The 14802-nt window shown below is 39.7% G+C and overlaps 7 protein-coding genes across 8 annotated transcripts; 3 read left to right on the top strand and 4 right to left on the bottom strand.

The window, feature by feature from the left end:
• Positions 1-1988: 1988 nt before the first annotated feature.
• LOC130420461 (histone H2B-like) lies at positions 1989-2391 on the bottom strand. The gene has a single exon (XM_056747746.1). It carries the CDS (start codon positions 2389-2391, stop codon positions 2005-2007), a length of 387 nt encoding a protein of 128 aa, XP_056603724.1. The 3' UTR covers positions 1989-2004.
• Positions 2392-3485: 1094 nt separating this feature from the next.
• On the bottom strand, positions 3486-3897 carry LOC130420731 (histone H3-like). Its single transcript, XM_056748245.1, has one exon. It carries the CDS (start codon positions 3895-3897, stop codon positions 3487-3489), a length of 411 nt encoding a protein of 136 aa, XP_056604223.1. The 3' UTR covers position 3486.
• A 645-nt stretch (positions 3898-4542) lies between these two features.
• LOC130420763 (histone H2A-like) lies at positions 4543-4929 on the bottom strand. The gene has a single exon (XM_056748277.1). The coding sequence runs from the start codon at positions 4927-4929 to the stop codon at positions 4543-4545; it is 387 nt and encodes a 128-aa protein (XP_056604255.1).
• Positions 4930-5514: 585 nt separating this feature from the next.
• On the bottom strand, positions 5515-6244 carry LOC130420727 (histone H1-like). 2 transcript variants are annotated; one of them, XM_056748240.1, is made up of 2 exons: positions 5830-6222; positions 5515-5781 (listed from the first exon to the last, which is right to left on the bottom strand). In XM_056748240.1, exons 1-2 carry the CDS (start codon positions 6205-6207, stop codon positions 5569-5571), a joined length of 591 nt encoding a protein of 196 aa, XP_056604218.1. In that variant the 5' UTR covers positions 6208-6222; the 3' UTR covers positions 5515-5568. The 2 variants fall into 2 exon arrangements, with proteins under 2 accessions (XP_056604218.1, XP_056604219.1); XM_056748241.1 differs by having other exon boundaries at positions 5515-6244.
• Positions 6245-9074: 2830 nt separating this feature from the next.
• Positions 9075-9496, top strand: LOC130420748 (histone H2A-like). Its single transcript, XM_056748260.1, has one exon. It carries the CDS (start codon positions 9075-9077, stop codon positions 9459-9461), a length of 387 nt encoding a protein of 128 aa, XP_056604238.1. The 3' UTR covers positions 9462-9496.
• Positions 9497-10147: 651 nt separating this feature from the next.
• On the top strand, positions 10148-10491 carry LOC130420807 (histone H4). The gene has a single exon (XM_056748321.1). It carries the CDS (start codon positions 10160-10162, stop codon positions 10469-10471), a length of 312 nt encoding a protein of 103 aa, XP_056604299.1. The 5' UTR covers positions 10148-10159; the 3' UTR covers positions 10472-10491.
• A 666-nt stretch (positions 10492-11157) lies between these two features.
• LOC130420791 (histone H2B-like) lies at positions 11158-11886 on the top strand. Its single transcript, XM_056748305.1, has one exon. The coding sequence runs from the start codon at positions 11380-11382 to the stop codon at positions 11752-11754; it is 375 nt and encodes a 124-aa protein (XP_056604283.1). The 5' UTR covers positions 11158-11379; the 3' UTR covers positions 11755-11886.
• The last annotated feature ends 2916 nt before the right edge of the window (positions 11887-14802 follow it).

Genomic DNA, 14802 nt, shown 5'->3' with positions numbered 1-14802 from the left:
AAAGTGTGTTCAGACTTCTGACCGATCACATCACAGTCGTTGTGTTTAAAGACGTCATTTTCATCATTTGAGAGAAACTTTGAAATACATGTTTTATAGGATTTGTAATTACATGTAAACGTTTATAATAACTTCAGTTAGTCTCATTATTTTGTTATCCAGTCAAATATATTTAGTTATTCTTTATTGATCTTATAATTCAGCTTTGAAGATGTGTGTTATTAATGATATTATAGTGATAGTAGCGTGACAATCTATTAAACTACAATCAAATGAGTACAGATTAACACAATGACATGTGACAATGTGACTTTAATGTTTATATTCTGTGTGTTTTATCTTGTGTGTTTGTGTTTGGTGAGGTGTGTAGACTGTAGCAGCTGAATATGTAATGCTTTTAGATAAAACGTTATAATCTGTTTCAATACAAACACTAGTAACCGTGTCTGAAGGGCAAATTCAACATTTTAAAAACAGTTTTGAATCATGTGGTTGTTTGAGAACATGAATTTAAATTAAAGCTTCTTTATAAACACTGAATAGACAAAATAATCTCTGAAAATATTTGTGTTGAAGTGAACTGTTCAAATACTTAAATGAATATTAAAACATATTAAACAAGTTTTTGAATTGTTCTTTCTGTGTCTCAGCAATCGCTTCTGCCTCTCAACAACACAATAAGATATTTGTATATTTCGTGTTGCCGACTCTGTGCTGGTTTGTTTTGACCACCTCCAGTTTCCCTTTATATATGATATGACGTAACTGTGACGTTGTTTTGATAAATAGAAGCAAACTTAAAACAAAATAATTGAATTGGATAAAAAGATAATATTTGTAACACAATTGTACTGATCATATAAAGTGACAAATATATCCCAAATAAAACAATTAAAACTCGAAAATAGTTTGTTGTCTGAATGATCGCAGTGGTTTGAATGTTTATTTCTACTCATTTTATGTGTAATTAAATCAACAACATTTTCCATAACCCTTTATTTAAACAATGCAATGTTAGGCTTTTGTTATAATTTTGACGTCAACAAAATAGCTTTTACATTAGATACAGTTCATCAAAAGTGAGAATTATAAAGAAAAATATGTACAATCAAATTGTTTGTTCTAAGGAAAATTGTATATTCATCGTTTTCAAATAGCATTTGAAAGAAAAATGTGAGAACAAAACATGCCAAAGTTTGGCTCCTAGAACTTTAAGTTTGAAGTTGTACAGAAGAATTGAAACGAAATTACTAACTGGGCCTTTATGTTGAGATTATAGACAACGAGATTGGTTGCCCCTTGTTGACACCCTACACAGACACATGAACATTCAGTTGTTCTGCACCTACATGGTCAATGCAAAAGTTGATGTATAGTCAGGATTTAAACAAACTGGTGTTCCTCATTTACGATACAACACGAGACGGAATATGTACTTCTCATAATAAAATAATATAAAAGTTTATCAAGGAGACGTGCAAAGATTCAACACGACTCCTATAACTCATCTACTGCGCTGTAACTGTATAACTGCATCTACTCATGTATTGCACTACAACTTCAATAACTGCATTAACTCATGTACTGCACTGTAACTTATACTAACTAATAGCTAATATCTGTAACTAATGCACACTCAAGTCACTTGCACTATTGTATAGTCTATATTGTTATCTGTTCATAACCACCTGAACATTATGTTCACAGTATATAGCCTTCTGTATATATTGTTCATAGAACATACCGATTGTCATATTTTCATAGTACATGGCCATTGTATAGTATTTTCCTAATATTGTATTCTGTATTTATTCACACTGTATATCTGCACTTGATAATTGCACTTCTGGTTAGACCTAAACTACATTTCGTTACACTGTACTTGTATATGTGTAATGACAATAAAGTTTAATCTAATCTATAAATCCAATATTAGAAGCTCTTTGGTGACGTCATGGGTGGCTCTTAAAAGAGCCTTTGTGTGCGGCGGATGAAAGCGGCGCTTTACTTGGAGCTGGTGTACTTGGTGACGGCTTTGGTGCCCTCGGACACGGCGTGTTTGGCGAGTTCACCGGGCAGCAGCAGACGCACGGCGGTCTGGATCTCTCTCGACGTGATGGTGGAGCGCTTGTTGTAGTGCGCGAGACGAGACGACTCACCGGCGATGCGCTCGAAGATGTCGTTGACGAAAGAGTTCATGATGCCCATCGCCTTGGAAGAGATGCCGGTGTCGGGGTGGACCTGCTTGAGCACTTTGTACACGTAGATGGCGTAACTCTCCTTCCTGGACTTTCTGCGCTTCTTTCCTCCCTTAACGGCGGTCTTGGTGGCGGTCTTGGTGACGGCCTTCTTAGAGCCCTTCTTGGGCGCGGGTTTGGCTGGTTCAGGCATGATGCTTCTTCACAGATCAGAAAATACTGAATGTTGAAGAGTCTCGTCGCTGTGGTATTTATTCACTCTCACATGCAAATGTTTAGCGTCACGGAGCCTGTTGTCTGATTGCGTGTCTTCGTCGGCCGAACCTATAAAATGTGTTCATTGGTCTGATCATAGTTTGACGGGCTGGATAGAGAGCCAATGAAACCGTTTCCCGCCCACAGTCTCGTGTTTGAAGGTGCGTTTGACCAGCCCACGTCATTTAGACGCTTTTTCTTTTCGCCTCTGCCCTCACAAAGCTCTCAGTAAATCTCTTTATAGTTTAACTTACATAAAACACGATGTTTAAGTTTTTATAAGAAACTAAACAATAAACTTTAAGTGATAGTTCACCCAATAAAATGATGTAATCATCTATTCAGCCTTATATTTCTAACCTGTTTTAATTTACTTTGTTTTGACGAACACAGGTAAAGATATTTGTGAGAATGTCAGCATTTTTAATTCTGTTACAACATTGACTCCCACAATAGGAACAATTCAATGGTAGTTAAAGGTGCACTAAAGGGTTTTTATCCCAAATACTTCACAATATCTCACTTTGTGTACAACAGAAATATTTTTATATTATGGTAGTTGACTATGTCACAGAACTGAAAATTGCAAACATTCATAACAGAAGAAAATTAAAGACAATTATATAATTTTACTTTTTGAGTGAACTAACCTCTAACCTAAACTGATTTCAGAAAATAATAGATTAGTTAGAAATGATAGACGACCACTAGTCAAATTTTACTTCGTTTTTATCTACTAGCAAACTGATTATTAAAAGTGTGTTTGAGGAAGGAGAGTGTACTTTACATGTGATCAGACGCTCTTAAGAGGAATGATTTGGTGCAGACTGAATAAAAACACACGGGTATATCTGCTGTTTAAGAGACTGATAAGATAATCATTCTTAATATTGAGCAATCACGTTTTCTAAAATAATATTCATCATTGACAACTTGCGTTACTATTTATGTTTGTGGAGAACGGTGGAAATCGTGTCGTTCAGTTCATGTGGTGGCTCTTAAAAGAGCCGTTGAGTTGTTTTTAAAGCGGGACTTAAGCGCGCTCTCCGCGGATGCGGCGGGCCAGCTGAATGTCTTTGGGCATGATGGTGACCCTCTTAGCGTGGATGGCGCACAGGTTTGTGTCCTCGAACAGACCGACCAGATAAGCCTCGCTGGACTCCTGCAGAGCCATGACGGCGGAGCTCTGGAAGCGCAGATCCGTCTTGAAGTCCTGAGCGATCTCTCTCACCAGGCGCTGGAAAGGCAGTTTGCGGATGAGCAGCTCGGTGGACTTCTGGTAGCGGCGGATCTCTCTCAGAGCCACGGTGCCGGGCCTGTAACGATGAGGCTTCTTCACGCCGCCGGTGGCGGGAGCGCTCTTACGGGCGGCTTTGGTGGCGAGCTGCTTCCTCGGGGCTTTGCCACCGGTGGACTTACGGGCGGTCTGCTTGGTTCTTGCCATTGCTGCTGAATCTTCTGCGTTTCGTTCAGAATATGTCTGCGGTGTCGGTGTGCCTGCTTTTAAAGGCTAAAACGCGCAGCACGTCAAGGACACGGAGACAGATGATTGGCTGATGTGTGACGTTCGCTCGAGACAGTGAGCCAATGGCCGCGCGATGTGCGTTCAAATGAAACTGGCGGGACATTGTGTTTCCTTGGTTCAGATCACGCGTTACGGACACAAGACAAGATAATCATATAATTTCTCTTTATCTCTTTATTTAATACTCGTGTATTATTTCTCTGATCAGACATTTGCACGTTGCTATTTAACAGAGTTCACATAGAAATGACTTCAACTACAAATCAATAAAATTAATCCTTTCTTAACTTAAACCCGTTAAAGCAAGACGCCGAACAATATTTTTTTTACTCTGATAGAACGTCAAAGACATCTTGTTAGCTACCGTACGAGTAAAAATAAGCATATCTGGTAGAACATTTGGGGCAGGGGACTGTTTAGAACGCGACTTTATTTATAGCAGGTCTATGATAATTGTATTAATATACAAACACGATAGATTAAAACAGAAACCTCGTCGCTCTCTCAGTGATAATGTGGGTGGCTCTTAAAAGAGCCTTTGGTTTGAAACGAACTGTCCCCCGTTTACTTGGTCTTAGCGGGTTTGTCAGTCTTCTTGGGCAGTAAGACCGCCTGGATGTTGGGCAACACACCGCCCTGGGCGATGGTCACGCCGCCCAGAAGTCTGTTCAACTCCTCGTCGTTACGCACGGCCAGCTGTAGATGGCGGGGAATGATCCGGCTCTTCTTGTTGTCCCGAGCGGCGTTTCCGGCCAACTCCAAGATCTCAGCGGTGAGATACTCGAGGACAGCGGCGAGATAAACTGGAGCTCCGGCACCGACGCGATGTGCGTAGTTACCTTTGCGAAGTAGCCTGTGAACACGGCCGACGGGAAACTGAAGACCCGCTCTGGATGACCGAGTCTTAGCTTTCGCTCTTGATTTACCGCCAGTTTTACCTCTTCCACTCATTGCTGCTTAAAAAATAAAATCCTCTAGATTATAGAAAGACGAAGGAAATGTGAGACATAGTTTTTGGTTTTCAGCATTTATACGTGCCTATCGTTCGCTTATTGATTGGAGTCTGTGAAAAGTTCAAACCAATCACTGAACTTCCCTCCAAAAACCAAAGCCCGCCCATTTCTTCCCGTCTGCCTGTTTTGTTTCAGTTTTTGATCACGTGATCTTTCACTACATTAAATCTTATATCTGCGGTCTTTTCACACACGTCTATAGGAAACAACAGTATAAACAAAAGCAAACATTTATACTGACAACATAACTTCAGATGTTGCGCCGATTATGAATTAAATGCTCTGACGATCATATCTTGTGTTCTTAATTTGAACCAGATTTCTCAGCATATTCATATATAAAGAGTTTTCCTGTAGCTTAGAAGAGCAAGGTTGTGGGTTCGAGCCCAGATATCTATGTATAAATGTAAAGGATAATGCACTGTAAGTAGCTTTGGATAAAAGCGTCTGCCAAATAAATAGATTTAAATGTGAGAACACAACCATAATATCGACATATCACTGAAACACAACTCTTTAGTGGGCTGGTGGTGGCTCTTAAAAGAGCCTTTTGTAATAGAAAGTCTGGAGAAGTAATTTACTTCTTTTTCGGGGCGGCCCTTTTAGGCTTAGCTGCTTTGGGCTTCGTCGTCTTGGGTTTTGCAGCCTTGACCTTCTTGGGGCTTTTAGCTGCTTTCTTCGGACTCTTGGCTGCTTTCTTGGGGGCCGCTGGCTTCTTCGCCTTCTTGGGGCTCTTCGTTGCCTTTTTAGCGGCGGTGGCGGCAGGTTTCTTGACCTTCTTGGGAGACTTCTTTGCGGCGGTCTTCTTCGCCACTGCGGTCTTCGGCTTCTTGGCAGCAGCAGCGGGCTTCTTCACTGCGGGCTTCTTTGCTTTAGGAGCGGCTTTCTTCGCTGGCTTCTTAGTCTCGACTTGTTTTTTGTTGAGTTTGAAAGATCCTGAAGCACCGGTTCCTTTAGTCTGGACCAGTGTGCCTTTAGTCACGAGGCTCTTGATGGCGAGCTTGACGCGGGAGTTGTTCTTCTCCACATCGTATCCGCCGGCGGTGAGAGCTTTCTTCAGGGCGGCCAGAGACACACCGTTTCTCTCCTTGGAGGCCGTCACGGCTTTAACGATGAGATCACTCGCGCCTGGACCCGCTGTCTTGGGTTTGGCCGCAGATTTCTTCTTGGGCGCTTTCGCCGGCGGGGCTGCTGGAGCTGGAGCGGTTTCTGCCATTTCTGAGGTAAAGAGCTTTCGGTCACAGTCTATAGTTGATCGGTAATGCGGAAGGACTGAGCGGCTCTGCGATCTTAAACACTACGTGAGAACCATATAGACTCAGCTCGACCTGTCAGTGCCTCTGTGAGCCGCAAACTCTTGTGTTTTCTCCTGAGACATTTCGATTAAATATCAGAGTTTTAAAATCATTTGACGGAGTGAAAACAGCGTGAACACAGAGCAGAGATCCAGAGCTTTATTCACAGACTAAACACGACAGTAAAGGGTTTATTATTTCAGTGTTACATTAAAAACACGACCAGCATCGATCTCTGGAGAAAAGCTGCGAGTGAATTTCATGTGATTTGTTTGTGTAAACATTGATGAAACATTAAACATGTTTTCTGTTTATTTAACATACATGTAATAAATGACTTGAGTTAAGTTAATGTCATTCAGGGACTTGTAAAGTGTTTCATACAGAAGTTGTTTTGATCAGATTGAAACACACGAACACTCTCGAGGTATTTGTGTGAATGACACAACGCTGTTTGTGTTACTGATGTGTAAATGTTTTATATTCAGACTGACGAAACGTAAAAACGGACAATAAATATGGATTAAATATAATAAAAACTAAATATTTTTGTCCAGTATTGACATGTTGTATTTATCTATTTTTTTTTCTTACAGACAACCAAGTTTGCTGCAGTCAGTCTTGGGTTCTGAATGATTGAAACGTTAAAGCAGTTATTATTATTACTTTTATTTAGTGTTTTATCATCTGTAAATTCTTTTTTTTTTTTTGCAGACATATTGAACACAAGGACTTTTTATTGTTTTTATTGAGTCTCTCTGTAACAAAAAAAGAAGAAAACTGTGAATCTGTCCTGGATGTCTTTGTCATGTGTACATAAACTGACTTGTTTTAAAGATTAATCTTTTATTAATTAAACTGCTTTATTCAGTCACTATACACTACCAGTCAAACGTGTTTGAACACTTGAATGAAATGTTTCTCGTGGTCTTAAAAATGATTTAATCTGAAGGTTCTTAAATGTCTGAAATTATACATCGACAGGAAATGTGCTAATTTAAATATCTTCATTATCAACTAATATATCTGTGTATATATATATATATATAAAAACGTTTTTGAAATGGATGACTTTTACTAAATAATGCAAAAGAGCAACCAATAAGAGCTCATATGAGAACTTGTTTAGTGGTGTTTGAAAAGAATCTTCTAGGTGAAACCTCAAGCAGTTGATGATAAAATTAATGTCTGCAAATATCAGGCAAACAATGACTACATTGAAGATGTATATAACAAGTTTATAGCAGATACATAACATTTTTTATTTGATTGTTTAGATTTTTTCAGTCACAACCTCTTCAGTCCACAGTGGCCTTTTTCTAAATGTGGAAAAAATATGAATAAATGAGCAATTTAGTGTTTGAAAACTTTTGACCAGTAGTGTAAATTGCTTTTTATAAAAATGTGCTTACATTTAATCATTTAGCAGACACTTTTACAATGAGGTAAACAATAGAAGCAATTGAAACAACATCAGGACAAAGAGCATATGTGCAGTAAAACTGGTCTCTAGGGCCGGCCCTAGGATTTTGGGGGCCCTAAACTGAATCATATCTGACAATTTCAAATTAACAACACATTATTATCCCTTTACAGCTTTCCTGTAGCTCAGTGGTTTGAGCATGGTTCTTGCAACACTGAGATCATGGGTTCGGTCCCAGGGATTGCACGCTTACACTTTTCTTGATCCTTTATTTTCTACTCTTCTTTCCTCTTTTTCCTTCCTCTTCTTCCTCTTCTCTGCACCAGACAGATATTGCCGCCTTAAATTTTTAATCTTTGCACAATTTAAAGCTAACGCACATGATGATTGACAATGACACAACGAGCAAGTAAAGGGGTCCCCTAGTGGCCATGGAGGCCCCATGCAACTGCCTATATCGCTTATTAGGTAGGGCCGGCACCGCTCATAGCCTAACACAAAGATAAGATTGTTTTTTTGATTGAAATAGTAGAAAAGAGACAGAAGTCAGAACTGATGGGTCAGCTGTTGACAGATGAGATGTGTTTTCAGATGATTCTTAAAGATGGACACAGAATCTGATGATCTTGTAGCAGCGGGCAGATCATTACACACATGTGGAAAAGATCCAGAGAAAGTACGTGAGAGTGATTTTTGACCTTTTTGTGATCACAGCACAAGACGTGGTTCATGTGCAGAGCGCAGGGATCTGACGGGTACATAAGTCTGTATGAGCGAGTGAAGATATGGAGCTGCAGAACCAGTGCTGGTCTTGTAGGCCGAGAGCAGAGCTTTGAGTTTGATGAGAGTGACTACAGGAGTCAATGTAACTGAATGAAGAGAGGAGTGACGTGTGACATTGATTGAATTTCCCCTTTTATGTGTGTTGATACAAAAAGCATGTGGTGGCATTTCTTTATAGTCCTTACAAATATTGTACATTTAAATTTGTAAAGAACACAATTTATATCACACTATTCAATAAACTTCACTTCCTTCATCTCTTTATCTGCCTTGAGATTGCAGAAGTGTTAACATGTGACAGAGTTGATTAAACTTTAAATGATAATCAGGAAATACTTTACTTAATGAGAAAGAGAGTTTAAGTTTTCTCGTTATATCAAAACTGTTGCGCGTCACACAGCATCTGTGAGGAGAAAGAGGGGGCTGGGCTTTGAGTTTGGAGGGAAGTTGACTGATTGGTTTAAAGTTTTACCGACTCCAACCAATAGTCGACAAGCAGAGGGTTTCAAATATTGAGAACTGCAGCGCTTAAGCTTCATCTTTCTTTCTTACAGAGTAAGTAAACTACCACAGCTGAAGATAATGAGCGGCAGAGGCAAAACCGGCGGCAAAGCGAGAGCTAAGGCCAAGACTCGCTCCTCTAGAGCTGGACTTCAGTTTCCCGTGGGTCGCGTCCACAGACTCCTCCGTAAAGGCAACTATGCGCATCGTGTGGGTGCCGGTGCCCCAGTGTATCTGGCCGCCGTGCTCGAGTATCTGACCGCTGAGATCCTCGAGTTGGCCGGAAACGCCGCTCGAGACAATAAGAAGACTCGCATCATCCCCCGTCACTTGCAGCTGGCGGTGCGCAACGACGAGGAGCTGAACAAACTTCTGGGCAGAGTGACCATCGCTCAGGGCGGCGTTCTGCCCAACATCCAGGCCGTGCTGCTGCCCAAGAAGACCGAGAAGCCCGCCAAGACCAAGTAAACGGGCGACAGTTCGTTTCAAACCAAAGGCTCTTTTAAGAGCCACACACTTAACCTATAAAAGAACAATGCGATTCCTGTGTCTCCCTGCCGGTTAATTACAGATTAAAACTGCACATTTTGCTTTCAATTCATAAACCTGTATTGGATTATTACTTGTCTGAGACGACAAACCGAGTCTAACGTTCAGTCAAACCGCTGAAGAATATTTGTAGTCTCCCGAGTCATGTATAACCGGCTCTCATATATAGAAGTTGAGCGCTTGTGTCAGTAAACGTGTTCATGCTGCACTTGTGATGAGATGTGAAGAAATGTTGTGCTAAGGTGCAAATTTCTATTAAGATTAATTTAAAAATCACGCTTTTTTGTACATTAGATTTTGTACTTGTCTAGAATAGAAGAGCATGGCGCTAACAACGCCGAGGTCATGGGTTCGATCTCAGGGGATTAAACACTCAGAAACAAATGTATAAGATAATGTGATGTAAGTCACTGTGGATAAAATCATCTGCTAAATTCATAAATGTATATTTACTGAATTACTGAAGGAGCGGTGAGGAAAATAAAAAAGTGACGTGCCACTTGCACCGCCCTCGCACGCTTGTGTTTCTATTAGGTCCTGTAGGTAAATATAATATGCCTCAGCCGTCCTCTGTTCAGGATATCGTGTGTAGCATTACTCTGAACTACTCGCGCATCATGTCTGGAAGAGGTAAAGGCGGAAAGGGACTCGGAAAAGGAGGCGCGAAGCGTCATCGTAAAGTTCTGCGTGATAACATCCAGGGCATCACCAAACCCGCCATCCGTCGTCTCGCTCGACGCGGCGGAGTGAAACGTATCTCCGGTCTGATCTACGAGGAGACTCGCGGTGTGTTGAAGGTGTTTCTGGAGAATGTTATCCGTGACGCCGTCACCTACACCGAGCACGCCAAGAGAAAGACCGTCACCGCCATGGACGTCGTGTACGCGCTGAAACGACAGGGACGCACTCTGTACGGCTTCGGAGGTTAAACGCGTTTATTCTGAAGTAAAACATTGAACACAACGGCTCTTTTAAGAGCCACACACTGTCTCACTCGAAGAGATGAATTTCATAAAAAAAATCCTATTTAACGAGAACTATTACTTTTAGAACTTGTGTTAAACACTTCGTTCGCTCGAAGAAGAAGAAACACAGTCATCATGACGTAACTATAAACGTCAGCACGTGCAATGTATCGTGAATAACGTGTAATCGAGTGAAATGCTTTCTGGACGAAATCTTTGACGGACTGTGATGACACGATGACGTACTTTCACTTTGAAACAAGACTTATGAAACACAACTGCTCTTCTAAAAGCCACTTTATCACTCGAGTAGTTTATAACTTCAGAAGTTATATCATAACAAACGAAATGTTATGAATGTCAAGTTTTATTAACCCGGATGCGTTTTGGAGAACCTCAATTGATGAGATTAATCTGTTGTGTTACACACTTCTGTTGTTCGAAAAAGAAACACAATCATCATCGCCTAACTATGTAAACGTAAACACGCCCAAAGTTGGTGAATAAAGCATAAAAGGGTGAAATGCTTTTGTATGAACTCTTTAAGTGACTTTGAGACACGATGACGTACTACAGATATAAAGGTTATTTTTAATCAAATTCGATAAATAGCGGGAAGTGAATACTGAATCGCGCGGGGGATGGTCATGTTCAAATTTCAAACACTGGGCGGGAAACACTTTCATTGGCTCTCTATCCAGCCCGTCAAACTATGAGCTGACCAATAGACACATTTTATGGGTTCGGCCGACGAAGACACGCAATCAGACAACAGGCTCCGTTACGCTAAACATTTGCATGTGAGAGTGAATAAATACCACAGCGACGAGACTCTTCAACATTCAGCATTTACTCATCTGTGAAGAAGCATCATGCCTGAACCAGCCAAACCCGCGCCCAAGAAGGGCTCTAAGAAGGCCGCAACCAAGACCGCCGTTAAGGGAGGAAAGAAGCGCAGAAAGTCCAGGAAGGAGAGTTACGCCATCTACGTGTACAAAGTGCTCAAGCAGGTCCACCCCGACACCGGCATCTCTTCCAAGGCGATGGGCATCATGAACTCTTTCGTCAACGACATCTTCGAGCGCATCGCCGGTGAGTCGTCTCGTCTCGCGCACTACAACAAGCGCTCCACCATCACGTCGAGAGAGATCCAGACCGCCGTGCGTCTGCTGCTGCCCGGTGAACTCGCCAAACACGCCGTGTCCGAGGGCACCAAAGCCGTCACCAAGTACACCAGCTCCAAGTAAAGCGCCGCTTTCATCCGCCGCACACAAAGGCTCTTTTAAGAGCCACACACTTATTCCTTTAAAAGAGATTCTCATGTTTGTAAAGTTGTGGTTGTAGTTTTTCATTGTAATTATTTAAATTGCGACTCGACATACGCCGTTTAATGGCAACAAATCGATTTATCATGTTTTAAAGTAAATATAAATGTAAAGGTTTGACTTTAGTTATTGTTGGACGATTATCGCAGAAGGTGGCGGTATTGTACCGGATATAAACTATCAGAGTTCGGTCTTCAGCTGCTTTAAGGCTGAAATACACTACAAGACTTTTGCTCAGTTTTCAGTCTGGACTTGTTACAGAAAGTCTGTGTCAGTCTGCAGATTTGATCAGTTTGTGTGTTTTTATCTGAAACTTTAATAAAGTCTGAAAGTGTTTGATGTCTAGTTGAGATTCTTGTAGTGTTTTACACACATAGAGGTGTTTTATCATCACACACAGTCATGTCATCTATAGTATTTATGATCAAGATCTCTCTTCACTGCTCTTGTGTTTGATCTTCATACAAAACTAAACACAGTCGTGTGCAGAACTGACTCTTATTCTATAGATCTATGATGTGCAAATGTGACATAGTGAGATTATTTCATATGAAAAAGTTTGATGTTTTTTCCCTTGGATAAAAATTTTGGTGTATCTACAAGTGTCACAGTCACAATGTCAGAATACTGAAGAACATGTGCTGTTGAAGACCTTCATACAGTAACAAAAATGAGGATGACACATTTTTTTAAATCAGAGCATTAACTCAAAAATGACATGAAAAGAATTGTGCTTAGTTGTTTTCCTACTTTGTCTTCTTCAACAAATCTTTACAAAAAAATCAAACACTCATCACCATAATGGTGACTCCAAAAACCATCATGTAAACTTGTGTTAATTCTCAATAAGAACTTTTGTAGATGTACAACAGAAATAATGTGACAGTGGTGTCTGTAAGTGAAGGTGATAATAGTATTTGTGGAATTGAAAAAACTCCTTGTACAAACTATGGAATTTCATTGATCATTTCAAAGGCATTTTTTACAGTGTTCATTAAAACAATGCAACATTTTGAAAGGTGCTTTATAAATAAAAGTTTATTTATTTGTAGTTTTATTGAGCTTGTGTTATTGTGATATGTTTTAGGGATCCAGTTCCAAAACTTTGAGGTTTAGCAGAATGTTACTTAAGAAAACAGACACTCATTGATGACTGATTCACTGTTTGATGTTATACATAAGCTGTGTGATTTGTGTAAAAGCATTTTGACGCATAGACAAAAGGGTAACAATTATTAGGTCATATTTATCAATAAAAAATACTATTTTGGGAGTTCATTAACTTCTTCCAATGAAAAGGACAAACAGTAAAAATTAATAGATTCTACCTCATAAAAAATAAATAAGATTTACTTACTATTTCAGTCTTTTAACGATAGACTACCTAATGGCTTAAAATTATTTTTATTTTTTTTTAACAAATATTAATAATTGGTTTTATCTTTTCAAGTGTGATATGATTAGTTTACAAAATCAAAATAGATTGCAGGCTTAAATATATTAAGCCTAGTTATGTGGAGGGTGAACATCATATTCAAACAGAAATTCTGAACAGTCTTCCTTGTTGTGATTCCTTTTCTCAGAAGCATCTTTACGACCGAGTTTTGGAGAAAACACAATTCCATCAGGCTGCAGTCTCCATCTCACTCTTGTGTTCCTTTCTATCCCATAATCCTCTAGTTTCTGCTGAATCTACACAAAGTGACACCAAAACATCATATTTATGTGTTTACTGTACTGTATAAAAGACAGAATGCATTACTGTTTCAACACAAATAGTTAAACACCTTCCAACTGTAACATGTTCTCCATCACTGCAGGATCATTTACATTCTGACCAGATTTCACCTCCAGTCTCACAATCTGCATCTTTCTACCTGTAAGAACATCTCAAGTTGTAAAAATTGGCTGCTGAGAATTGAAGAAACACAACTTACAACTACTTGGTGACAATTGTGTTACTTTATAAAAGTGCCAATTAAGCAAACATTGACAGACATTACAGATCTTTTATACCATACTGACAACAGACGCACATGCATCTTTTTAAGTGTAGTCATAATAAGTGGTTGACAACATGTTAAAATCGATTATACATCTACTTACAATTTTAGATACTCTGTAAAATGTATTGGCTGAGTTTACTTTAGGGATAGTTCAAACAAAAATAACAACTTTTTTACTTAATTTTCTTTTTTTCAGCGGCAGTCTCTAATGCGAGATCATAGACGCATGCAGTCAATCATATGGTACAGGATCTGGCTATCGTAATGCATGGGTGTTGAGAACATGGAGGAGCCTGCAGTCTACATCAGTTGTACAGCTGGGGAACCAGACAGTACTGAGGCAGAAACTAACATGTTGTGTTAGTTATAGTTATGGTCATTTATACACTGTGGATGGACGCTTTATCTGTTCCACCTGTTATCATACAGCTCAACAATGGTCAGGTCTGCGTTTCCCAAAAGCATCGTAAGACTACGTTGATCATAGCTTCATCAGTCACAATGGTTCTAAGATCAACTTAAGGTAACGATGCTTTTGGGAAACGCAGACCAGTATAGTATTATTTTATAAACTAGAAAGTGGAACACTCTAGTCCCAAGCAGTATTACTACAATACACTTACAAGTATACCGCTAGTTAACTGATGTTGGTTTACTTACTATATAGTGTATTTAATAAATAATGCTTCCTTAAGTATGCTTAATAAAATGACGTTGAAGTACTTCTTTATTTGTAATGGGTTTGATCAGTTAGGTGTTAAACTCACTTGGTGGTGCAGGTGGAGGAGATGAAGGAGGTGGTGCAACACACTTGTAAGACACTTTCAGGTATTTGTAAATTCGCTTACACGGATCATTGAAAACTGTATTGTCCACGACTATGTCACAATTGCTTTTTCCATCACATCTGTGAAAATGAATACAATGAATAACAAAAGTATAAAAATATTAGATTTTTTAATCT

Source organism: Triplophysa dalaica, chromosome 5 (genome assembly GCF_015846415.1).
Source record: "Triplophysa dalaica isolate WHDGS20190420 chromosome 5, ASM1584641v1, whole genome shotgun sequence".
Classification (NCBI taxonomy): domain Eukaryota; kingdom Metazoa; phylum Chordata; class Actinopteri; order Cypriniformes; family Nemacheilidae; genus Triplophysa; species Triplophysa dalaica.
The sequence above is the reverse complement of the archived record's forward strand: the minus strand, read 5'-3'. Positions and strand labels throughout refer to the sequence as shown.